The 26,653-nt window shown below is 37.3% G+C and overlaps 4 protein-coding genes across 8 annotated transcripts in view; 2 read left to right on the top strand and 2 right to left on the bottom strand.

Moving 5' to 3' along the window:
• The window catches only part of LOC132205091 (LIM domain only protein 3-like), a 51,455-nt gene that overhangs the window by 21,068 nt on the left and 3,734 nt on the right, over positions 1-26,653 (bottom strand). For 2 of the 3 annotated variants that reach the window (XM_059633953.1, XM_059633957.1), the window contains exon 1: positions 16,806-16,976. The exons of the other annotated variant lie outside the window; for it this stretch is intronic. The gene's annotated coding sequence lies outside the window, so the exon portion shown is untranslated. Of the gene's footprint in view, positions 1-16,805; positions 16,977-26,653 lie in introns of those variants that run through there. 3 annotated transcript variants of the gene reach the window in all.
• LOC132205090 (uncharacterized) lies at positions 17,008-19,950 on the top strand. Of its 3 annotated transcripts, none has more exons than XM_059633949.1 (10): positions 17,008-17,137; positions 17,987-18,185; positions 18,256-18,299; positions 18,361-18,444; positions 18,525-18,633; positions 18,692-18,766; positions 18,825-18,861; positions 18,921-18,985; positions 19,044-19,161; positions 19,236-19,950. In XM_059633949.1, exons 2-10 carry the CDS (start codon positions 18,099-18,101, stop codon positions 19,469-19,471), a joined length of 855 nt encoding a protein of 284 aa, XP_059489932.1. In that variant the 5' UTR covers positions 17,008-17,137; positions 17,987-18,098; the 3' UTR covers positions 19,472-19,950. The 3 variants fall into 3 exon arrangements, with proteins under 3 accessions (XP_059489932.1, XP_059489935.1, XP_059489934.1); XM_059633952.1 differs by having other exon boundaries at positions 17,013-17,137; positions 18,531-18,633; positions 19,236-19,944; XM_059633951.1 differs by lacking the exon at positions 17,008-17,137 and having other exon boundaries at positions 17,960-18,185.
• On the top strand, positions 20,257-21,420 carry LOC132205089 (EEF1A lysine methyltransferase 4-like). Its single transcript, XM_059633948.1, has 3 exons — positions 20,257-20,562; positions 20,618-20,889; positions 20,941-21,420. Exons 1-3 carry the CDS (start codon positions 20,406-20,408, stop codon positions 21,118-21,120), a joined length of 609 nt encoding a protein of 202 aa, XP_059489931.1. The 5' UTR covers positions 20,257-20,405; the 3' UTR covers positions 21,121-21,420.
• LOC132203181 (membrane-associated progesterone receptor component 1-like) lies at positions 21,592-25,379 on the bottom strand. Its single transcript, XM_059630764.1, has 3 exons — positions 24,897-25,379; positions 24,686-24,835; positions 21,592-22,835 (listed from the first exon to the last, which is right to left on the bottom strand). The coding sequence occupies exons 1-3, from the start codon at positions 25,222-25,224 to the stop codon at positions 22,735-22,737; spliced, it is 579 nt and encodes a 192-aa protein (XP_059486747.1). The 5' UTR covers positions 25,225-25,379; the 3' UTR covers positions 21,592-22,734.

Genomic DNA, 26,653 nt, shown 5'->3' with positions numbered 1-26,653 from the left:
ATTATAATTGCATGTAATGTACGAGGGGCTCGATTTAATTGAAAGTAAATACAGCGAGTGTGTGTGTGTCGCTCTCTGACTCACATAGACTCTCTCGCATGCACACGCACGCACACACACATGCTGCAAATTGACAAATAAATTATTGCACGACTCTCTAATTACGAGAGTGAGGCCCGATGTATATTTTGTCTATCGCCCGCGAGTTTAATAGGATTAAACTCTCATCCAGCGCGCGTGTGTCACTTTTATTATTATATTTTCCGCGCGTTCAGTGACAGTCGAATAATTAGTTCGTTAAATCAAAAAGTTGGAGGGATTCTTGCTTGCTTGCTGGCAGGGAGAGCAAGCGAGATTGAAAGTCTGGCAACGGCGGCGGATACAATTCAATTAAGGCTTTTGATAGATTTCTGTCGTAAAAGCTGCGCAGGAAGGATAATTGATTTTTTGAGGGCATATAAAAAAAATGGTCCGCCCTTTATTATATTTATCCCTGGCAACAATTGACATGTACAAAGGCGAGATTAAAGCGCTGCCAAATTAGTATTTTTTTTCTCATCACTGCGGCAATAATAACCGATTATGATTCAATTTTCCTGCTTTTCGTGCAGGGGATCCAATTTTCCACCGACCGATTTTCCTCCTCCAACTTTAATACACTACCCTGTCTAATTTATCTCGTGCGGAATCGGCCGGGAAAGAGAGAGAGAGAGAGGCCGGCCGGCGATGAGGCGTCAAAACTTCAAAAGTTGCACTGACAGAAAAAATAATAACGTTGGGCTGATGATGTAAGGCGGCGCAGCATCAGCAGCCCCTGCCTTTCTCTCTCTCTCTCTTTCGGCGGCGATTCGCGTGCAACACTCGTTAGAGAGCATGAGAGTGTCGGCGGGGCTGGCTGGCTCACTTTCAGCCGTAGTCAGCACCTCTTCTGGCGTAATCAACGCTTCAATTATCTGGCCACCCCACCCCACAGTCCTCTCCCTTGACGTTGAAAATCAATCAAAAAAGTAATTGAAAACCCCGCTGCCGCCGCCGCCGCTTTCGCAAAGACTAGCACGTATAGCCAGGATGGGACAGCTATTGCCCTCCTCCCTTTCTTTCGTTCGATCAGCCCCGAGAATAATAATTTCCACGAGTGCCATTTTTATATATTAAAGTGGCGAGAATATAAAAATTTACAACGTCCTAGCGAGAGACGGTGCGGATAGAAATCCAATTTCACTTTCCTGACAAAGCTGCTGCTGTGCGGAGGAGAGAGAGAGAATCTAATCTATAAATCTAATCAAGTAATAAGAAGGCGGATAAAAAATTTAATTAAATGGCTAATGCTTTTTTAGACCTCCCAAACGTAATTGGTACATTCAACCAAGTAGAAAATGATGTCTTTTCCTGCAGCCCGGCCAAGCAAAATAATAACCCACTCTTTCGGTGAATCCCTCCTCTCTTTATTTCACCCTCTTGGCGCGCGAATTGACGAATTTAATCGAAATAATTAAACGAGGACGCCGCCGCGCCATAATTTGTATACAGATATTAAAACTGGGCTGCAGGCTTTTCTGAGAGACGAATCTGCAGCAGAGAGAGAGAAGAAAGGGCCGGTAATGGGAGCCGCGAAGCAAATATTATCCCAGCAGGCCCCTTTTAAGTTACTTGAGTAAACAGGCCGGGCTCAGAGATTAATTCTTATTATGGAGAGAGAGGCGCACAAAGCGGCCGGCTTATATATTCAGCGTGTTGTTGAACTTGAAAGTCAATTACACGCAGTGTAAGGACACGCATACATGATAATACACTGCCTCGCCAACGGCTGAATTCGCTTTTCAATGATTTTTTTTTCATCATTACCATATTATAGTAGAGTGGTTGGGTGCGGTGTAAACATTGCAATAATAAGTTTCCCTTTCATAAATATTGCACGCGCGGGCCGCAGGAAATTAACTTTTTGTACGGGAGAGTGGAGGAGGAGGGTGGCGATTGGAATCGCACTCTGGCCAATCAATGCCGATGGAAACTATATCAAATTATTTCCCATCCCTCCGATAAATAAGGCATTTTCCATTAAACTTATTGAATATTTAATGCGGCGACTGCCTCGCCGCGCGCGCGTTTTTTCTTCTCTCCACTTTGTGGAGCAAAAATATTGAGATCGCACTCAGCTCTTGCCACGGCAGCATTTTAATGCGATTTTTCTGAGTGGTAGTGCTGCGCGGAGAGCTTTAATAAAACGTCACTTTTCCGACGTTCCGAGAGAGACGTTGAAATAATTAACTGTGCTTTCTATATCTGCTGGAAAAATAAAAATATACTCACGCAGAGAGAGAAATGTTCATTTTACCAAGTAATTTCTATATTGAAAATATTTTTTTGCCGATAAAACTAAAATTACATCAAAAATAAAAAATAAACTTTTTTTCAAATTATGCTGTGGAAACAAAAATTAGTCACATAGCAAAATGTTTGAACTCACGTGTTTTTTTTTTAATTTTTTAATTATTAATTTATAATTAATTAATTTAAATACATAATTTATGTTCCTTAACATAACCAAAAACAAATAATATTTTAAAATATTAATATAAAGTTATTAATTAAAAGTTTAAATATTATGAACATTGCCTAATTTTGTTTTGCAGTTCCTCTAGCTTCAAAAAGCTCGTCAAATAGCCTGATTTAAGATGTGAACTATAATTTTTAATTAATTTAAAAAATATTAGGAAATGTGCGTGTGCTTATTTGATGATTTTGAACATACTATAGCAGTTGAAAATTAATTTAATTCTAATTATGGAAATTGTTTTAAAGAGATTACAAAAATATATATCCAAATCTACATCATAAAATTGCTTTAGTATATAGACTTTGAAACAACTCACTTACATAAGGTTTCTGCAGACTAACTAATTTATGGCTGGCCTTAAGTGCTTTTAGACCAGCCTGCTTTCAACACTTGAAGGATTTTTCCGCCATTTCTTGTCAGTCTCATTCACAATTGAAAGCTTTCTAGCGTGCGAATTTGGATAAATTAAGGTTTCAACCCCTTTCTACGCGCCACCACGCCGGAGCAGAGAGTGCTTTAAAAGGTTTTCCGAATCCGTCAACCACCAGCAACACACACACAGCCGACGACGCAGAGGGATAATGCACTATATACTGCTCCCTTCTAGTCTCATTTCGTCGGGCGACAGTTCACACGCACGCAGTTGGTAACAATCAAACGCAGCATTGTTGAGGAGACGACGCCAATCAAGCTTCCATTCACACCCCATAATAATTACGCTAATGAGAAGAAGAGACGCGAAATTTCGTGCAGCTGTTGTTTCGTGCGAGCAGACTTTCAGCATTTCCGAGAAACGGGAAAGCTTTTTCTTTGAGTGGTGCTTTCTTTCTCTGTGTATATATATTTTTGTGCACGTGTTGTAAGCCGTTGACTGGTAAATGTAGTTACTTTGTGAGCCTCTCTCGACGCTCTCCGGCGGGTTCTTATTTAAAAACATTTCACTTAAGCTTTTTTCAACTCCAGTGGCGAGGGCGACGGAGGATCTTTTGAAAAGCTCTGATGATGCCATTGCACGGCGACGACGACACACACAAGAAGTTAAATCTTTTGGCAAACGATTCAGTCGAGCATTAGTTTAGCCTCGGAAGAAAAAAGTAGAAAGAGAGCTTTCGCGATGGATATATAAACGTGACAGCTAATTAAGATGCAATATTAATTACCAGCGCTGGCATTTATGAGTTTCTTTCTAGAATGCGCCAACAAACGTCGGCTCTCCCACTAAAGGCCGTCAAGAAGATGAAACTCTGCGGAATTAAAGTGAGCTCTGCTGCTGAGAGGGAGGGAAAATGTGATTACATTAGGCTTTCCCGGAGCCTCCCTGGACGGCCCCCACTAAAAATAATAATAATAATTCGGCCCGTGCGCTTCAATAATCCATTTCGTCTGCTCGAAACTTTTCGGTAAACAGCATATCTCAAGGAGGAGAAAGAGAGAGCAGTACATATTAAAAAAGTTTGCGCACCCACCTCTTTTTCTATCTCTCTCTCCATATAATATTTCTCACTCGGCGGCACACCAGCCTGCACACGCTGCTTATTTTCGCGCAACTCTTTTTCATCCGACTAAACAAATATTCAGTGCACATTAGCGAAATTAAAACGCAGCTCTCGCTTGAACAAAGTAATTTACGCGCTGTGCAAGAAGTGACTATTTTAATTATGCTGCCGTTTTTATAATAACTTTGAAGCTCAAGTTTTAGTTCTACAATTTGCAATGTTCTCAGACAAAAAAATCGTATATATGTATTTTTAAACATTAGTAATTGTGCATTTTATTATTATTAATATTTATTCTCCTCAGTTTTCAAAGTTTAAAATTTTAAAAAGGGATGGGTTTAAAACTAGCAAATAATTTCTAAAACGCCCAATTTATTTTATTGTAATTAAAGTTGTTTTTATAAATTTATTTTTTTTTACTTGAATTTAATAAATTTGTCAATATTAATTTTATCAAAGGGATAGTACAATGTTTATATTTATATTATACAAAATATCAACAATTTATAAATAAAAAATAACAACAAGAAAATTTTCTTATACATATTTAAAAAAAATACTTTACAAGGAAGAAGATTATTATTATAATTATACATTTTGCTGGGCCCATCCGTAATTTTTATTCAAAATTGATATTCATACCTATTTATTAATAACAATATTATGCTTTCTAACGATTCTAATTGAAGATGTTTTTTTGAAAAATTAAATATGGCGATTTTTTTTATTATCTCAGCAGAAAAAAGTGTCATGATCATAATATCATGACTTGGCGCTTTTGCCTCATGACGCAATGGTCACACAAGTGGGACGCACAACGCAATAAATTTTATTGCCATTGTTGTAGTGCGCACGGGACATGTTGTTTTTGTCTGCCTAGACAAGCAGGCAGGGGGTGGGGGGCGAGAGAGCGCATTACCCGTATTATTCTTCATTGCGGCTCATCATACAAAGTATTATAGGAGAGAGGCAGGTTTCGCTGCGCAGCCGGAACGGCATAGCCTTTTAGGGAAATTGAAACCTGCCATATCAAGAAAAAGCTCGGCAGCGTCTACTTAAAACAGATGCCTTAAACAAACCGCCCACCACCGAGAAAGAGAGACTGCGCCGCACCACACACAACTTTCCCCTTAATTCACTCTTCTATCCATTTGCAATGATTGCGGCGGTAAAATTGGCCTTTGCGCACACCATCCAATCACTTTTATTGATGGTAATACATTTATAATGCCGGATTAATTTTGCAGCTTACTTTCCGGGGGAGGGGGAAGCATTATTATTATTATTATTGCCGGTATATTTTATTACGTTGGAGATCGGAGACGTATTTATTTGCTAATGGAAAGGCGCGGCCGGCGCGCTGCACACGTCCATTTCTCTAAGAGGTTGATTGCATTAATCAAATTAATCTATTAGAGTTAAAAGTATTAGGAAAGATAAATCTAAAAGTCGGGTGCTCTCAAAGAAAGCAAGCGGGCGGGCGGGCGGAGAGAGGAGGATATAAAATGTGTTTTATTCGCGGCCGCAAAGAGCTGCGCCGGCGGGAAACTAACTTCTCTCTTTCTCTCTTTCCTCCCTTTCCACATTGGAAACAACAGCTCTCCCATTTTCTTGATTGCATTTTCGTCCAATTTAGGTAATGGCCAGTAAAAGACAAACAATGCCATACAATGAGAGGTGAGATATATCGCGGCGTTGGAAAAAGAGCGAGAGCACTTTGCGCGCGCCACTCCTTTCGCTCGCCCCCGAGTCAGTTCATTTCTTGTGCGACACAGCAATCCACTTGAAAGATTATCTCGGCTCAACTGACACACATCAAAAAGTTATGGCAGTCGCCGCGATCGATTTCGGCCCCCCTCCCAGTCTACATTTTTTTCCCTTATATATGTTTTTTATTCCATCTTCTATTCCATTATTTTATTGCTCCTGAGCAAATTAATAAAATTTGAGCGAATTTTCCGTATTACGCCGCCGTTTTCTGCAAGAAAGCTTTTCCTATTATTACTTTATATTGCTTTCGTTCTCACACAAGCTTGAGCGCCGGGTTCATATCTCTCGTGTGTGTCGTCTAGACACTCGCTCTGCACAGCAAAAACTAATATTACACTGGTGTAACGAAATGGGAGGCCAAATATTGGAGAAAAGAGAGAAGAAAAGTTGTCAACTTTTCCCTCAAATAAAGCGTGTTAAGCAAACATAATTTGTATACGGCTTTTAGAAAGCATATCAGAATCAGATATAAATAATTTGAACTATGTCAATGCAAATTGTTTTTAATTTATTAAGATATTATAAAACCGTCTACAAATTTAAACGCATTATGATCACAAACTTGTTATTTAATAATTACAATTAAGGATATATCATCTCTGCATTTTATAATTTAGTAGCAAATACAGTTTATTCACATGTGAATATATATTACTGTTGATGATAGCAGAATAAAATGAAATAAATGATACATGATAAAATAAAAATTTATATTATTATAAATAAATAATAATTATTTTAAATATTAAATCAGATAAATTAAAAAATTGTAAAATTGGATTTTAATCTTGTTGCAAATAATTACATTTGCATAATTTATGTTAAATAGTGTATACATACTTACTTTTTGGAATTCAGTTCATTCATGTCGTGAATTAAGAATATTTTAAAGTGTTAGTTTTATTAAAATATTTAACATTATGTACGCATGTATCTCATAAGTATGATCCAAGAATTTTTTAATTAATTAATTTCATGTCCTCTCCAGAAAAAAATTACCATCTAATTACAGATAATCAGATTGCGTCAAGTTTTAATGTTGGGAGTCAGTAAGAGTTGTTTAAATTTTGACTCGAAATTTAAATGGTTTGAAACCGGAATTATTAAATATTTTGAAATAATGGAACACGCAGTCCACTTTTCCTCCCTCCATATAATGTTTTGATAATTCTGTTTAAAGCGGACAGCTTTGCATGGAACTTTCAGTTCATTTTGCTCGCTCTCAACACTCCATGCATAAAAGATATTCTCTTTCTTTCATATGGGCGGAATTAGCCGGCCGGCGCGTTTTCCGCTACACACTGCACAATTTTAATTGCCTCGAAAATTGCTCGGAGACAATGAGAGCATTAGGCCCTCGGGGGATCAAGTGCGTCATTATTTGGCGACTTCATTAAAGCTAGAATAATTAGACGGAGCTAGAAAGAGAAAGAGAGAGACACACTCGCAGCTAATTACTGCTGCAAGCTGTGTGTTTTTTTTTTGCGAGCGAGCGAGAGAGGCGGTTGTGTCAACGACAGGCCGTCTGTTGGCAGTGCAACTGCACTGACAATACTATAATTGAAGAGCGGCTCTGGTGACGTGGACAAAGCGCTTTAATTAACTGCTCCAATCACTTCCAATTAGGGATCAATTATCGCGCCAAATGGGCCAAAACGCCGGGCGCGCTTTTCTTTAATTAAAGAGTCACTTTCGAGCTACGGAAAGAACGGGGTGGGTTAGCAAGAGAGAGAAAACTCGGGCGTCTTGTGCTTCTTGTTTTGTTTTGTTCCTCGCCCGCCGCGTCTGCGAGCGAGCGAGCGAGCGAGCGCCCGTTATTACGTGAACACAAAAGTTTTAATTAAGGAAGTAATCATAGGAAAAGTTTTGTGTAATACGTGTTTCTTGGAAATTAATTGGACCCTTTCCCCATCACCGCTCCGCCAGCCATGATGGAATGCCCGGCGGAGAGGGTTGGGTGGACTTTCGTTGGAGGGGGTTGCCTGCCTGCTATATATCGCTTATAGTAATTCCATCTCGCTCGCACACAATGTAAGGAGGGTAGCATATTGGTCCAGCCGTGAGGGGGTGGCTTGACGAGATGATTAGTTTACCAAGCAAACAGCTGAGCGGTAATTACTAAAACGGGTTCTCATTAAGCTCTCTCGGCGTCAGCCACACGGCCCGGCGATTTCATTTAGGATTCCACTCTCGGCCCTCGCTCGCTCTTGCACACACACACACCCGTTCTATTGATCTTTCAAAAAAATTAATTGCGTTCGCTCAATCAATAACAGCGTTGATTAGCCTTATCAGTTTAATCACCGCGCTCCTTTGGCGGTGGCAAGAATAATTCCGGCGCACAAAGCTGTCCGGAGCGCTCTCGCTGGTAATTGCCTGTCAGCCAAAGGTGCTTTCCATTGTTCTTTCCCGATTATTTACACGCGAGTTAATTAAGTTTCCATTTTGCACTCATTCCGGATGTGTGTCGTTAAAATGTAGGCTAATCGCAAAATGTGATGGAAAGTTTAATCAAAACAACTTGATTTCTGGCGGATGGTGAAACTTTTTTGATGGAAAATGTAAATTTCGGTGAAATTGTCAGCTAATTAATGTCAGCGATCAAACGGTGAGCGCATAAAACTTGGTATATTCTCACACTTTTCTTAATTTTAAGTTACAGTAATGGACTTCTTTTCATAATCTCGTCATAGTCCACAGTGTAGTTTAAAATTTTTTTTGGTAAATCTTGAATCTTGAGACTTTTGAAATTTTGCATATCAAACGATTTTCTAATTAAATTCAAAAGCAGCTCAAAGTGGCAGCTTTGCTCGTAGCAGCAAACAATCCAGCAGATTATGAAAATTCAATTAAACACGTCTCAGATTTTCAAAGGCGGGTAAAGAGGCAAAAATGAATTGGAGCTTATTACGGAGAGAAAGCTAGGCAGCGTGCGCGCCGTGTGAGAGACAGCGCGCAGAACTGTTTGTAAATTAATCATCCTGTTAGTGTGCGAGAAAATTTAATTAAGTTGAGGAAGGGATTTGTGTTTATAAGAGAGAATGGGTACGGAGCGAGAGAGAGAAAGAGCTCTGGCTGGTGTGTGTGTGTGTGCTGCGCAGACAGTTTAATGCGCCTTTGCTACAGGCCAAAGTCAACTCCAAATTCGCAGCTCGAGGAAGTGACGTTGATGTAGTCTATGTATTTTGACTAGGCATAGCGCCACGTTTTGTGCTAATTACGCGCCGGAACGGTCCATCTTCTTGGAAAGCTCAGTTTGCGAATAATTATTAAACACGCGGGTATTAAATTTGTGAATGTGTCATGTCAAGTGCTGCCGGGTGTTTGCTCATCAAGCGCGTTTTAATTAGTCGCGAATTAGATACGGCGGTTCAAGGAATTCTCTAATGTCTGTTTTTGACACGCTTGGTGAAACAGAAAAATTCCCAAATGAACTTTGGAGTGTGTGTATTTTGTGCAATTGTTGCAAAGTCAGGTAGATCGACCTGAAGAGAACCACCTGACATTGTGAGCTCCTGCATTATATGCAACCGTGCTTGACACCTGTGTCCGGCGGGAAAACAGCAATAGGCGTAGATATAGGTGAATAAACTGGAGAAAAGTATCTGTTATAATTCACCTCAAGATTAATTAAATTTGAAAATAAAAAACATTGTGCGCTACTTCTGTATGGAATTCGTAAAACATGATGACTTCTAAAAATGACTTCATATAATCATATTATTATACCTTTTTCAATATTAACCCTGGTAATGACTGTGAGCAAAAAATAAAGACTTTTCACCGCTCAATGAATGTATAATTTAATAATTCAAAATTTCAAATTTATTTTTATCAATTCTGCTGTAATAATTTGGACAATCGCAATCGGTAACAATTATTATTTGTAAATTAATAACGCAAAGTTAATAAATTGATGAGATTATTTGAGCATTAATAAAATTTTTCACTTCCAGGCACACAAATATAGAATTTAGAAATAGCTTTCTTGAAATAAAAATATTTTTCCTTCGATTTAGCCAATTTTACTTTGTATTATAATTTATTTTATTATGAATAAAATTCAATAAAAAATACATAACGTTTGGTGGATGTCATCCATTTTTATAGTTTTCCCTTTTTTTGGGTGAATCAGTGCCGATTTACGGAGGAAATTGTAATGCAAATGCGAGTCTCCTTCCTTTGTGCATGTCCGCCTGTCGTAAAACCAAGGGTTCCAAATTCGTCCTCCCCAATAAAAATTGATCAGGACGTGCCGGAGATAAGCGAAAACAAGCGTCATTGCGCGAGTGTGTGTGTGTACGATCAACGCAATTAGCGGCAGGTCACTCTCCTTCAAAGAGCCACCCCAAAACAATGTCCATTTATTGCAGCCATACAAAACAACGTGTACAGGTTTTCGCATCAGAGGCATCAGCAGCGATCAATAGGGAATGCGGGTGATTAACTGAGTGACTGCTTTTCTCTGTGTGCGCCAGAGAGTTGCTGAGAGCGAATTGCTCAATCGTCGCTTCCAATCAAATTAATGACAAAACACTCGGGCTCATTCGAACACACTCACACACGGAAAAGTCAATTTTAATTATAGAGCCAACGGCAGGCAGGGCTGCTGTTTCGCCCGCGTTTATTTATTTAATCACTAGCTGCTCTCTCACTCGCGGTCTGCCTCACTAATGCACTTTTTTAATTAATTTCTAATGACGGGCGGGACTTGTATGTGTGTGCGAATGTGTGCCCGCCAGAGACAGCTAGCCGGGGACGTAATTACATGGCAAGAATTATTTCGAGAGAGCACAGCGTCGATAATTACTTTCAATTATTCATGGCCGTGGTGCCGGCGCTGCTGATTCCACACATCAGCTGCTGCCCACTTCAATCACTAATTGCACTGCTGGCAATCATTAGCGGAAATGAACTAACTGGTCCGTGTGAATGGGTGGTGCATACACTTATCAAAAGAAATAACGCACACATATTAATTAGGACGAGCCGAACAATATTGCCGTAATTGAGCGCAAATAATTAATCCCCACCACCGTTAATTTCATTTAATTCGCACTGATCCGCGAAATGAGATTTGATTTTGCGGCGGCACAGCTTTTGATTTGGCTGCGTTGTTATTATATGTGTTTAGCTTAATTGGACAATCGGAAAAACAAATTCACGCTCGGATCTCATTAGAGGTGGTCATTAAAACTGTTTGTTTGAATAGCAATTAAAATTTTAGGGCCAACGGAATTTTAGTAAAATTATTGAATATTGTTGTATTTCAAATTGATTTATCCATGCTAAATTTTTTGCTATAGTTTCTTATAAATTAATTAAAGAATAAAACCTACCATAATTTAATATCTGAAATATTTGCGTTAAATTTTTTTATTCTTCTCATCTATTATATTTTCAATCATTTTGACCGTTTCCTGTTTTTCATATAAATAAGTTTGATTGAATTCCTTTTGAAACCCCAAAAACCTCTTCAGCTCGGGTCTGATACATCCATCTATTCTCGAGCACGGCTGGCTTTTCAATATCAGCGAAAATCAATACTGAATATATACAAGAGACCCAATTTCCATCAAGCGTGACGAGACTCTGCTCACGCGTTTCATTAATAAAACTCTTCTCCCCGTCCCTCTCGGAAGGATAGCGCGGTCCCAATCGCACATACATACATCTTATATGAATTCAAAATTGCATTACGAGAGAAAGAGAGCGGCACAATGATTTATGAGAGATCAATAATATACACTCGACGAGATGAAAAGCTCTTTGCCTCGCGCCACGTGCTGCTACACTGCAGTGCAAAATAAATTTGATTTGCCTTGTGCTGATGGCGAAACTTTCATCTAAAATCCGTTTTGATGATTCGCTCTTCAATTCATTTATGAGAGTAGATCTTTGGAAATTGTGTGGTTTTAATTTAATTTATGTGAAAATCAAACATTTTTACCTTTAAAAAAATGCATTACTGAACTGTTTTGTCTTCTCTGAAAATCAGACAATTTTATAGTAAAAAATCCTATTTTATATTAAAAAAAAACTTTCTCTTCTGATTTGCTTTTAAAAGGAAATTTTTGAACTAAAATATTAGCGTAAAGAGTCGCGCTCAAAAAATCACGTCATTCACTAGTATTTTTATATCATTCCAAATTAAGATATGGAACAAAAAATTCAGCAGCCTTCACTCACAGGAGAGAGCAGATTTTCCAATTTTAATTATTGATTGGGGGCGCGGTGTGTAGAAAAGAGAATGCCTGCCGTTATTACACTATCTGATCCCTTTTTTATTATTCCTCGTGTCTTGGTGTGCTGCGTCGTTATAGTTTAGAAAACGATATAAGCGACGTATTGAATAAAAAGGCACACAGCAGCCAAGAGAGAGAGAGGGTGTGCGGTTTGAGAGGCGCAGGGGCAACACACGGGGTGGAAGGAGGAAAAGTTATACTAGCCAGCGTGATCCATTTCGCGGGGCTCCGGAGCTGAAATTGCTTTCCAATCCCCTAGACTTTCTATCAGCCGTTTTGATATTTAAGTTTCTCATAAGTTGTTCGCCTATACACAGCAGCAGCAGCGAAGCAGGAGCGAGAGAGGCAGACCCGATCCATACATGGGTAGCCAAAAAAGTATTTTAGACGTTATCGCGAACCAATTCTTATTTCGTGGCGAAATTGCTTTACCCCTCTTGTTCATGTTATTGAGAGGAGATGAAAAAGTGACACATGCACAAAGGAGCAGTAAATTTAGCGCGCGATACATTTTCCTCGATTTTTCTGGCGCAACCGAACGAACGGATATTGGCCGCAGGAAAACTGGCAGTGCCGTCAACTGTTGCGAAATTGGGTCTGCGTGGCAAAAAGTTGAATTCTGTGATGGGGTAATACGTGCAAATATTAACATAAATTAATTTAATAATGTACATTATGATTTTAAAAAATTACAAAAATTACAAAGTGGAATTATCTATTAGTAATTCATGTCAAGAAATTGATTTCTTGCCCTGTTTCTCTATCAAACAGAAATTTTTAAATTTCAAAAGTATAAAAATTTGATGAGAAAGTCCGTTTGAAATAATAAAAAATGAATTTCCTAGATGATTGATTGATTTATTATATTATTTTTATTGATTCTACTAAAATCATACAATTAATTCCAATTTTAAGAATAAAAACTCTATTTAAAGGCATCCTGATTCAATAAGTAAACAAAGTTAATTTTTACAAACTCAGTTGAAAAATGACGAGGTATGGTAATAAAAATGTGATTTTATTGCATAAATAATTTGGACATAATTATCACTTATTTATTATTATGTAATTACAATTGATCGTGACCAAACATACTACCAATTTTTTCTATTTTAATTTTATTAATACATTTCAGTTTAGTGCAGCACGAAATTAATTAATTGCAACGTTTATTATTGTAAAAAACAAAGAAGTGTGAAATTTTGATATCAATTTGTACAAACAAAAGTAAAACAACAATAAAGAATACTATAAAAATAAAAAAAATAAGCTTTAATCTTATTAAATATTTTAAAAAGTAGAATATTAATTTTTAAATAAATAAATATAATTTAAAGAATAATTCTTCACACTTCTTTCTTGCTTAAATTTGGATTATGAAAATAAAAACGACTTGCTCGTCACGTCTGAGCCTCGCGAACTTTCGAGTCGTGGTACATTTTGTGCTGAAATATAAAACGGTGGTGGCGAAAGAGCGCGGCGCGATGCATGGTCTGTGATTAATCTTTGACAAACAGCCAGCGCTGGCTTTTTGTCTAGCACAACAAGAGGCGTCTGATGAGGCAGTCATCGCCACTGCTGCGGTTTGCAGTCTTGCTCTGATGACGAGGTTTTATTATAAATGAACTAATTCAGCTCCAGCCGCCAGAAAAAGAGGAGAGTCGGAGAAAATGCATGTGGACAGCAGTCACCCCTTTACTTGACGCACAATGGGTATCATTTGAAAAAAAAAAAAAGGTGCCAGTTTGAATAGCCACGAATTATGGGTGTGAAGGTCAATTCTTGCAGTGTGTGAGAGAGATTCGGAATCCCCTCTCTGCAAAAAAAGAGCTACGTGTGTGTGTTGGCAACCCCTGCAAATGCCGGCGCTGCTGTAATGCCACCCCATTCAGCATCATCACTACCCCCATTGGTATAAAAATTACCATGACAACTAGAGCTTGATGAATCGCGCGGCATTAGAAACAGATTGTGAATTCATGGCAGGCAACTCTCTCAACTTTTCCTCCGCCGCGAGCGCAGGAAAAAATCTGCTCTCCTCCGGCGCCACCCACTCTAATCAATCTGCTTTTCCGAATGTCCACCAGATTGATTGGCGGCCGCAAAACAAAATTCCGCTCAATTATCCCGGCGGCATTCTGGAAGCGAAAATGCCATTATCTCGCACAGAGATCCCTCTCTTCTCTATTTTCTCTCCACTTGAAATTGAGAGGGTGTGTTTGGCGAGTTTCGCTTCCAAATCCCCAATCAGAAATAGATCCGCATCACATTAACTTGGATAATTGCGTCGGCGAGAGCTAGACGGGACAATGGCTTGCTCTTTCTTAAGTGTCCAATCTCGGAGGAAAATTGTGCCGGGGAGAGATGACGGGGCCAGAGTGGAAAGATATAAATTTATTTTTCCCGCTGGCCGCCGCAAAACCTCACCGCCAATAATGTTATAGACCCGTGCGCGGGCATGGACATTGCTCACGAAAATTAGACAGCGCGATTTATAACTGCTTGATAAATTTCACCTTCCATCGTACATGGTCGGTGGCAGGAAAAGAGCTCCTACTTCAGCTAGCAAAATAGAATTATCTGCGAGAGCGAGAAAAAAGAGTAAAATAATAGGAAAAATCTCGACTCTCCAAAAGTTATTTATCGGTTCAATGGGCTCTAAAAACACCCCCTTATATCCTGAGCTGCTCTCCTCTTTGCTATTACTTTGATGGTCTCTGCTTCTTCCTTCGCAACGCCAGCCAGCAAGCGCATCTCTCAGCAGCGCCCGCAGAGAGAACGAAGAGCAGCATCGCTTGTATGGAACAGCAAATCGCACTTGCGGCACTAAACGTATCAAAAGGTGGGCATCTGCGTAACCGCCCGCAACTCCTGCAAAACTAATTGGCCTTTCAACGTAATGGTAAATTTTATTGATCACAAATATGAAATATTTTAATAAAAAATAATTTTCAATTACATTACGTTTTGAAATTGCATTACTTATTTACGGCAGGCGTTGAGTTCTTTTTTAAAATAATACTAAATATAATACGTGACATTCTTTGTAAAATGATTACAAATTTAAGAGTCTATAATTTTTTTCACAAACGATTTTAAATTTATAATAAAAATATACATCCCATTATACAAAAATAGTTTTTCTCTAGAAATTGCTGGTAAAATTTTCAATTCCTAACGTTCATTTCGACTTATTTATTTAAAACCTGTGATTAAAAGAACGTTTGTTTGATTTCATTATCATTAAAGAGATAAATTAGTTAAGTTTTTTAATCTCTATATAGAGAACCGTACAAGAATCATCCCAAAATAAATTTTTCACGAAACAAGAAATCGCACTGGCTTTTGAGATGACGACGATGACGTGTCATCTACTTTGGCTAATTTTTTTCAATCTTTCAACGAAGCTAAGCCAGTTAGTTTCAAAATTTCAGTATAAAACATATGATATTCGACAATTTACTGAAACTATTTATTTAAAATCTTCTCTAGTGTCCATATCATATTATGTTGGTGGCCACTGGTATGGCGCATAGAGTGTTCACGTCTCGGCAGATTGTGGAATAATTTCCTGCTGGCATATAGAGTGAAGCGGCCCGACACAAAAAGCAGCGCGAAATTCTCGGGCAAATTATTTCCTGCGCCAAGTTATTGGCAGGCGGGCGGGCAGCAGCAGCGACCCAGCACTTTCCTCAAGGTATAGTGGAGTAGCCGGCAGTCGGGCCCAACTTTAATAATAAGGGGGCACGTCAACAGCACCACACACAATTTACAAAGAAGCAGAGAGAGCACACAGAGAGTGTATGGTAATTAGGAGAGTTTTGCCTGCACAAGAGAAGGAAGGTATAGCGGAGCGGAGCAGCCAGCAGCTAATGGCCAATTTGCGTGGTTCGCTCCTCTCGCCGGCAACAACCATTCTAACAACTAACTCGTGATTGCAAAGCTGCTCCTCAAAGAGGCGGGCGGCCCTTATGATAATAATAACACGGGGCGTAATAATAACCGCCTCCAGAGAGAGAAGCATCCCCTCCCTCTCTCTCCACCTTTTCAGCCCCTAATTGGTTTTTGTTTAATTAAAATGATGAATGAACTCAATAATCGACGCCGCGCGCGCACGTGATGGCATCTCTCTCTCTCTCATTCTCCTTCTCATATTATATTAAAAGCAGGCCGCGCCATAGATCACAAACTATTTTTAATATCTACTACCGGGAGAGAAAGAGACGAGTTTTGTGGGTGCTGCGCTTCGGCACCGGGGATCATCCCGTAATAAAAAAGCAATGTAGTAGTAGTTGCAGCAGCAGCAGCCATTCTTTTCCGTTTTTTAATAAAAGAGATGATTTTTCATCACTCTCCTCCACCGCCGCCTGCCACACACTCTGCACTAACTGCCGCCGCCGACGCCGCTCTTTCATTAAAAAAGTTTTCAATTTTAATTTCATTCTCTCTCGTTCTTGCTTGCTTGCTCGCCTGCTTGCAATTTAAGTAAAATAAATTACACAAAGCGGCTGTTAGAATTTCATTAAAAAGCGGCTAAGCTTCTCTTTCTCCCTCTTTTTATACGTAAAAAAGAAAACAAGGCTGAAATTGCCTCGCGCGTCGACGGTGGACGAATTAATTAACAAGTACGAAAAAACAGCGCGTTTCGTTTTAATCAACGCCCCGCGCCGACCCACGTGGCGGCCAATTATCGCAGCCGAAAAATTATAATTGAGATACTTGGTTTTTGAGACTCACCGTGCGTTTTAGTTGCCGGATCCGCGCCGAAACCGTACTCGCCTATGGTGCCGGTGGTTGGGGAGGTCAGAGGTCGGTCTGTCCCGTCCGTCCGTCCAAGAAGTTCGGCTGCTCGCGCTCAGCGTCCTGCGACCAGAGAAGTCACTTCTCGACTGTGTTATCTCTTGTGGATTTTCCCGCACACTAGCGAGTCTCACTGCTCCCCGCGTGCGCCGCCTGCGCGCTTCAACCCTTGCTGCCGGCGAGGGTGGCGCATGCGCCCCCCACCCCTTCCGCCGGCACCCCTCACCTGCCGGCAACCAGACTGGACACTAAGGGACACACAGCACAATGTATTTAAAAATGAATTTAAATTTAATATTGAAATTGAATAACTGCATTAATAAAATTTCATTTTTGTATTTTATATGTTCAGAGAGCTACTGGAAAACTTTATATTCTTGAATTGAAATGCAAAATATTATAACAAACTTTATCTTAAATTTTCATAATGCGCATATTATAAATACAATTATTATGCATAATGAAAAGTTATAAAATAATAGTTTTTAATTTGCATTTTTTTAAGATCTTATTTAAAATAAAAATTTTGAATAAATTTTATTTTTTAAATAATTATTTATTTTAAGCATTTATTAATTTTTATAATATTATTATTCATTGCATCTAATTCCCATATAAATATATGAAAACAAAGAATAACAGAAAATGTTTATTTTGCCAAGTTGTTAATTCTAAAAATATTTATACATTTTACCTTCACTACTTTGGAATAGAGGGAATATTTGGAAAAACGTTTTGCTAGGTTTATCAGTGGCTGCCTTACGATTGTGTTAATGTTGTTTTTATCTGCCACATAACAAGAATCAATTTTTTTCCTTTGCTGAGTTAAATATTTAGAAAAAAATATTGATATGAAATCAAATTACATTTTCTTTATTTATATTCCCTAATATTTCTCGTCTCTCTAATAATCCAGATAAGAAACTATACAAAAATAACTTTTATTCTGCATATGGCAAAAAACATAATTATTCATGTGTAGTAGCATAATGTCATGATAAGAATTATCAGCAAAAACATTAAGAATTCCGGCGATACTTCTTGTCTTTTCCTGTTTCCTCTTCCTTTGCGCAATCCAACCAGTAACGATGAACGTTTTATTTTTTGATAATTCCCAGAGCTCAACCGGCCGAGATTGCGGGCATGGCTTGTGTGCAAATTGCGCGGAGAAGTTAAACATTGCAAAAATCATTCACACGCCGAGATAAAAGAAAATCCGTTTGAGTAGCAATGAGACGTTTAGTACTTTTGATAGTTTTGAGTCAACATGTTTGTCAAATTCAAAGTTCACCAGGACTTCATGATGATGGCGACGAAGTAGGTTTTACATTGCGTTTTAAATTTTCCTCTGGATTGTGTAATTTTTTTATCACATTTTTTGCTGTAGTCTGACGATTTTGCCGTGGTTAACGTTGCTGTTATAAAAGACAGGTATGGTATTAAATTAAAAATTTATTATTAATTTTCTTAATTCTCGTCACCTCTGCTACAGTTTGAAGGAAATTAGGGATGGGGTGAGAGCTTTGGTCAAAAATACACCAGGACATCAATCAGAAGACGCTCTTTCGGATTTGAGGTAAACTAATTTTTTTTTTTTTTTTATAATAATCTCCGGAATAAATGGTACACACATGCTTTTTTTAAATTTATACTTTGAATTAGGACGGGTTTTCAATCTGTACTAGAATATTATGCCAATAATACGTGTCAAACGGGCGTCCAAGAAATGAAGGAAAATTTTAATAATTTTGCAAAGGAAATTAAAGTAAGATTGTTAAAATAATTGAATAGATGATATTTTGAGCTTTTTATACATAATTAAGGAATCTTTGGAGACGACGGAAGAAAATATACTCGCCTCAATTAAGGACCTGAAGGATATTTTGAATGCAAAAAAGGTTAAACGTTATAGAGATTTTATATGTAGTTAATTTTATATTTTATTTACATAAACAGATGAATTCACGGGATGCTCGTTGCAACAATAAAGTGGGTATGTTGTGTAATAATTCAAAATTATTTTGCATATCTTTATTTTAAAATTCAACTCAGGAGAACCGCTTCATACAATAAGACTCCCTAAATCTGATAAAACTTTTTTGATTTACCAAAAAAATGTGAGCAATAATTTGTATTAAATATATTTTTTGTATAATACTAATAAATATGGCGCAGGGTCGTGGAATTGATGGAACCCAAGCAAGGGAAGTTTGCAGCGATCGTGGTATGATTTTGGCCTCGTTCAAAACTTTGGACCATATAAAAGAACTGTGTAGCGTGCTCTCAGACAAAGGTGAAAAATTTGTATTTGAACACAAAAGAATCCATCAAGTCAATTTTTGGAACAAATTATTTTGAATATTTAAGGCTCGGAATGCTGGACATCAGGGAAGGAGCAGGAGCGTTCTGGGAATAAAATTTTCTATTGGCAGACTGGCGAATTAGTTGATCCAACCTTGCTGCTGAATAAAGACCCCGCAACTCCAATTTTTTCGAAGCAGAGTGCAGATCGCTGCATTAACATTTCCAACTGCCAGCTCGCAGTTTCAGTTTGTACTTGGCGCTACACTTGTGTTATTTGCGAAGAGCCCGATTATTGCTAAAATTGTTAAAAATTAAGCAAAAATTTTATTAGCAATCAAAAGTTAAATACTTTTTTTGAAAAAAAAAAATGCAAAATAATTAATATTTTTGGCAGAGATGCTATAGGCACAATTAATGAAAACAATTATATTAATTTTTTGTCTGATTTTGTCATACAAAAAATTTAAAATTGGAAAGAGGAGAACAAGTGATTAAAATAATTTGAAAAATTTAATTATTTTTAATTATGTGTTTTAGAAAATTGCACATTCATTAAATAATATTTTAACAATTTAGAATATCGCATAATTATCAATAACAAGTTTATAGAGCTAAGAGAAACTGTATTCGGATACTACGTAATTCAATATAATTATAAAATATATTTTTGCTATTGTCCGTTAATTCAATAATTAAGAAATTCTAGATTACAAAGTCTGTACTTCTATTGCAATTTTTTTTTTAAGAAGTGAATTTTTATGATGCAACTTTAATTTTCAATATTTGAACATGTATAAAAACTTATGAATAATTGTGACGATAAATAAAATTTAATTGAAAAATTTTCAGATTTTATTAATTTTTCAAGCAAAAAATGTAATTGTCAAAATTTTAATTATTTATTTATTCTCATAAAAATTTTAAAATTACCCTTTTTTGAATGGAAATTGGAAATAATTTCTATACAATAAAATAATTAATATAATTATCATAATTTATAATTTATAAATTTATTATTGCATGCAGCCGATGATACTGCAAGCGCTGCACGCGCATGGTCGGCGCCCCGCCCCCTTCGCCTTCATGCTGATCAGTCTGTCGATTTGTAAACATTGCTTGTATGTACTTAAGTTTTTAAACAAGTACATATTATTTTTTAATAGTGCAGAAAATAGCTATTCAGATTATATCAGAAGTACCACAAATTCAACCCTTTTCTGACCAACTTCAATAATGGACCTTCCACCCTCCAACGAGAGCTACAAGGACGTGAATTACTGGAACGAGCGGTACAAGACCGAGGAAAAGTACGACTGGTTCAAAACGTACAAAGATTTCGTCCACCTTCTGGAGGAGCACGTCAAGAAATCGGACAGAATCCTCATGTTAGGTGTGTTAAAATTTAAATTTTTGGCAATTTTAAATTTATTTAATGGAAATTCCAGGCTGTGGAAACAGTTGTTTGAGTGAACAGATGTTCAACGACGGATTCAAATACATCGTCAACGTGGACTTTTCCGACATTGTTCTTAAGAAAATGCGCCTCAAACTGCCGAGCATGGAGTGGTTAACCATGGACATCAAACACTTGGCCTTCATTGCTGGAAGTTTCGACGTGGTGATTGAAAAAGGAACTCTGGACGCACTTCTCGTCGGAGAAGACGTTTGGCACATTTCCGAAGAAGGGGCAGAAATGATGTCCCAAATCGTTGCAAATGTAAACTTTTTATAAATATCGTTTGTTAAATAAAATCTCCTGGTGTTTTAGGTCAGACACGTTTTAACGCCGTCCGGGAAATTTCTGTCGATCACTTTCGCCCAACCTCATTTTCGGATGCCGCTGATAAGAAAAGAATTTTGGGATGTCAAGTATGAAACTTTTGGAGACGGTTTCCACTACTTCTTCTACGTGGCCAAAATGAAGCAAGAAGCGGATGAAGATAGATGACGATCTTAGAAAAACATTGATTTTTAAATCAAAGTTGCTCAACAACCTTTGAAATTTAGGCAATGTCGAAAGTTTTTATCTTCAATGGGACACCAAATGATTTTGTTCATCAGTTTCCTGAATCTATTCGGAATTAATATCTCAAGACTAACAATCATGCATTTTAAAGGAAATAACAGTTAACATTTTAATGTCATAAGAGCAAAAAAATATTGACCAATTTTCTAATTATAATTTTTAAATGTTGATCGTATAATATACTATTTTACTTTTGAGTTTTATAATAAAGATTATATTTTACATTAACCGGAAACCTCTATTTTATCCCTTGTAACAACAATTTGGTTCTATTTAATTGAAACTCAATGTATAATGAAATGACAATTTTAAAATAATAACAAACATAAAATAATTAGAGTTCTCGGGTTTGAGTTTCTCATAAGTAAGATGGGCAGAAAAAAACAGCCAGAATTTTAATTGAAGCTGCTTCCACATTTATTACAAATGTACAAGTACACGGAACTAATTTCAAAAGGCATTCCATAACCAAAGAGATACACTGATACATTGATTACAAAGTAATGCAAAGGCGGAAATCAGAATTTTCAATTCAAATAGGTGCGTTAAAATTAAGTAAAAACAGGCATCGTTTAACAGTAAACTGGTGAATGTTGGTGCAGCAATTTAATTTAGCGCCCTAATTCAGTCTTAATAAAAATGCTCCATCCGTATTCTTCTGACCAATTCTTGCAGTCGCTTACTTCAACAGTCATTCCAATAGAAAAATACATATCTGAACAGCAACTAAGAGCATTGTCCTCTGTTTGTGTACAAGTGTAGGTGGTGATTGAGTTGCTTTAAAACCGAGGCACATCAGCATTAAAATCATTTCGGTTCATTTACTTGGCGAATCAGTTTCCAACAATCCAGGAACAAAACTCAACAATCAGAATACGTGAGATTTGGGGTTTACAATTTTTTTCTCAGCTAGTTGGCAACTAACAAACGGTTAAAATTTTCATACAAAATTACATTTAAAATGAAAGATTTTCATGCTCGCATCACATATTTTACAAATGACAATGAAAACTAAAATAAGTTGCCTGATCTGGACTAACTGCTTCTGACAAAATGATATGCTGATTCGGGTTGCATTTTTTCTGCATGGTAGAATCTTCGAGGCAAATCCTTCAGTTTTACTTTTAACTATCAGACAATTCCAGTGCCAGCCGGTTATAATGAAAGCACTGAACGAAAGCAAAAATCCACTCCCGTTTTAACTCTTCTTACGAATTAAAATATAAATCTTAAGTGCAAGCCTCCAGCTTCTTCCAACTTCTTCTTAATTTATTAAAAGCCTTAAAAGCAATCGGAAACGAGGCAAAACTAACAACAATGGAATCAATTAAGGATAAAATCGGCACAAATGAACATAATCCTAGAAAGAGACCCAGTACAATTTCCCACACAATTTTTGCCAGCACAGGCCGTGTTGAAAAGAATCGGAGAGAGGCGGTTCCGTGAAAAGTCAATCGGAGTATACTTGATGGAGGTTTGTTTGGAGAGAGGGGTTCTTTTAATTCTTGTAGGTCCCAATTCTTCTCCAGGCATTCCTCATTCGTCCTTGGGCTTTTCCACCGGATCCTCCTCTTCCTCAGAATAATCAGTGGGTTTCTCACCGGGCTTCAGCAGACGACCCACGTAAGTGTATTTTTCTGAAAATACATTAAAAAAATTAATCAAGAAGTCGTTGAAACAAAAATTAATTTGTAAATCAAGATTTGGGGAAGGCAAGGAATAATTTAAAATAGTATCAAAGTGCTTAATTTTGGAGTCGACGATTTTTCTGAAATTTATTTGTCAGAATTGTCTGTGGATATTTTGCAATATTTTTTTCTCAGCGCCTAGCCTTTCTAATTGTAAGGTCAACACTAAATTGCCATACCCAAAAAAACAGCAGCTTCTTGTAATCTTAAATAACAATAAAAAAATATGAAATAAAATCATAAGCAAACTGGAAAATTTATGTAAAATTCTCTTTTATGAAAGAACTAAGATTTCTTTTATAGAGAATTTAGAGGCCAAATCTTTAAAAAGCGATTTTTGGTTTGAGTGCATTTTGGTGAGGGTCAATGCTAAGCCAATAACTCTTATAAGCTTTACGTTGCAGTCATCAACATGACAAAAACTTTTCCACTTGAAATAAACACAAGCAAATGAGAGTGACGCAATCTCATGCGTTTTGGATTTATGAATTTCTGATAAATTGATTCTAGATAAATAAAAACTGTTAATAAAATTCATTCTGATTAATTATTTGCAAGCAAATGCTGAAAACGTTTTTGTATGTCCTTTCAGATAAATAAGAGGTTCCCGCATTTTGTTATTTTTTTGGTTAGCAAAGTATTTTAGACCAATTTATTTTTTACCATAATTCAAATAGGACAAAAAAATAAAGAGTTAAAAAAGTGGGAATATCCAAATTGATCCAAATCATTAATCAGATGTTAAGTCAATAATCGACAGGATGAAAAAAACCTAACTAATTCTGTTTTTTAGAAAAAGGGAATGATTGTTGGAATAAGTAAGTGGGTTACAAGGTTACAGTGCAGTTTTTGGCCAAGGAAAGTTGGCTGCAATCACGCGGCACAAAATGAATGGTTGGAGCCGGGCACTATCGTGGTTTCTCTTTAGATTATTTTTTTCTCTCTCCGCAATTAGTTAGCCACAAATATTTAACTTTAAAACTCCTTAATATAGTAAAAATTGAGAAGGTTTCAATTAAATTTTTAATGATCTAGTTATCAATAGTTTGCAGTGACTTTGAGTTCGGGAGTGAAGAGTTCGTAGCGATTAATGACTTTTGTTATCTTATCAAAAGATTACAACATACCCAAAATATATCATTACGTTATGCCAGCGGCCCTAAAACGTTAGGTTTTCCCCTTGAAAAATTTCAACTTTTTTAATTTGGTGTGTAAGAAATAATTGTTATCATTAAAAGGTTTTTTCAAATATAAATGTTATAAAATAAATAAATAGATTCTCATTGCATGCCTTTTACTATTTGCTTTGAGAAATTCCACATGAATAACAGCTGCAGGGTAAATAGTGGTGTTTACCACTCAAATGAATATAATAGCAAAGTACTGTAAATAATTCTTAGTCGTGTTTCAATACAGCAAACAAGAATTCAATCTTGACTGCAGACTTAATTTATAATTAAATCCAGTAATTTTATTAAAGATTTGTAATTATTGAATCAATAAATAAGTGGCTTTTAAAACGTCAGTGAAGAAACTGGCTGTCAGCAGTCACTAATCAATGCTAATTGAGTGCAAATCAGTCGGCAGTCGGTGAAGAAACAGTTTAATTTTGAAGGTGAATGACTTTCTTTTGAATTCGCGAGTGACTGTGGTCAAAAAAAAAGAGAAGAAAAAAATCTGCACTGTCACCAAACTCTCCCCTTGCCTAGAGAAAAGGATTGTGACGCACGGACTTGTGTAGAAACAAGAGAGGGGTGCATATCTTAAAGCTTAATTGGCTTTAATTGACTGTTAATTACCGGTGAACTGCATTTCCCACTCGCGCACCGACTCCATTTCGGCGGGGGTAAGGTCACTGAGGTCATCGTACTCGTCTTTGCCAGGGCCGACCTGGAAGGTGGCCAAGCCCCTGCTGGCGTCCCTGCCGCCGAAGGCCGCGTACGGTCCGCCTGAAATTGGATTCGAAAGGTCAGAGGAGAGGTCATGCAGTTAGGGTGGGAGGGGGCGAACCTGGGCCGTAGAACCTGCGGCCCCTGGTGACGTCGAAGACCTTCCCGTTGACGGCGATGAGGATGCGGCCGTCGCCGGAGTCGCCGGCGAAGGCGCGCAAATCCTCCACGGTGAAGTCCTTGCGCAGCTTCGGCAGCTCAGGTTCGGACACGTGGGCCGCGGCGGCCGCCGACGGCTGTCGGCTCTTCCAGATTTTGTACAGCAACACGAGGATGAGCCCGACGAGGGCGATGTTGAGGGGACTGGACACGATCTGCAGCAGCACCTCGACCAGCACACTGCCGCCCCCGGCCGGAGCCGCCTCCGCCTCGGGCACCTTCTCGGCCATCTTTCGCTGCGCCTCTTCTTTTTCACTGACGTTTCCTTTTGGCTCGCGATTCGCTTTTCGCAGAATTAACTCTCAAGACAGTGCGATCTGTGTGTGGATGAGTGTGTGCGATTTGATATGAATGCGGAGGCCGCAGAGCGGGGCGTCACGCTCACCGGACGGACACTTTCTCTCCAAGTGTTTGCAAATACGCCCGCAAGATGGTGTCACAATTTACTTTGAATAAAATATTAAAAGCGTTAAAAGAAATTTAATTCTTGTTTATTTCTTTTTCGCTTGCCTCATATTAAAAATGTGATTAATTTTTTTTTTTTTTTTGTATAAATATATAACTTTTCTATTCCTTTAAAAAACGCTAAAAATTTTACATAATAAAAAATGTTGATGCCGATTACAATTTAAATTTTTTTAATTATATTTTTACAGTCTTTGCCTCTATTTAATATATCCCCACTCTCAAAATATCCTATTTTTTTTTTTAAATTTTTAACGAAAGTTTAATTAACACAGATGCTGTTACTTACCCCTTCTTAATTCAAAATTGTTGTTGCATTTAAAAATAGGAAAAATTTCTTCCTATTTCCATTGCTTAGAGCTCCGCAAAATAGCAGGCATGAAATGCAATCAATGTTCAAGACTCTTAACAATTATTGTAGAATTTAAATTTAAATAATAATTTTACATTATGGTTCAAAACCTTTTGCCCCATTTTTTAAACTCGGACAACCATGAGGCGTAAATAAAATATTATAAAATCTAAAAAGCTAATGCAGTTTTTATTTTTATATTAAAATAATCCGTGTAAATTAAATTATTTTGTCAAGAACGCGATGCTATAGAGCGGTCATTTCCTGGTGAATTTAATTCAATATCAGAGTTCCTTATCACAAAAGTTTATTTGTGTATCACTGAGCAATTCTATGAAACGCCTAAACAAAGTCATCAAGGAAAAATTAAGCTGACTTAAAATTCAATTCACCAATCTTCATCTATCACATTTCGCTAATTTTGTCATTTTTTTCAGTAGATTACAAGTGAAGGTTCACGCACCACAAAAATGAGAGAAAATCTATTGTTGCGTTTGGGTTTAACAATCAAATTATGTGGTTCATTTTTGTCATGATTAGCAAACTGGCGTGAACGTTGATAAAAATAATATTTTTAAACAGAGACACTTGATTATTTAACGCTTCTTTGATATTAAAGTGATTACGCTTTTGGGATTTTGATACATGTTTTGCTTAAAATAAATTTTTTTAGTACAGATGCTACGGATTATGAAAAAGAGTATTTATCTGAACAATTTTTTTCTTCATTTTTTTAAATATTCATAGAATAAAAACTAAAAACTTGAAATAATTTAATACATTCACATAACATTACATAATTATTTTTTCCTTTTCATTCGTTCCGGCGTGATTTCGGACTG

Source organism: Neocloeon triangulifer, unplaced genomic scaffold (genome assembly GCF_031216515.1).
Source record: "Neocloeon triangulifer isolate White Clay Creek 2 clone unplaced genomic scaffold, ASM3121651v1 ptg000002l, whole genome shotgun sequence".
In the NCBI taxonomy this organism is placed as follows: Eukaryota; Metazoa; Arthropoda; class Insecta; order Ephemeroptera; family Baetidae; genus Neocloeon; species Neocloeon triangulifer.
The sequence above is the reverse complement of the archived record's forward strand: the minus strand, read 5'-3'. Positions and strand labels throughout refer to the sequence as shown.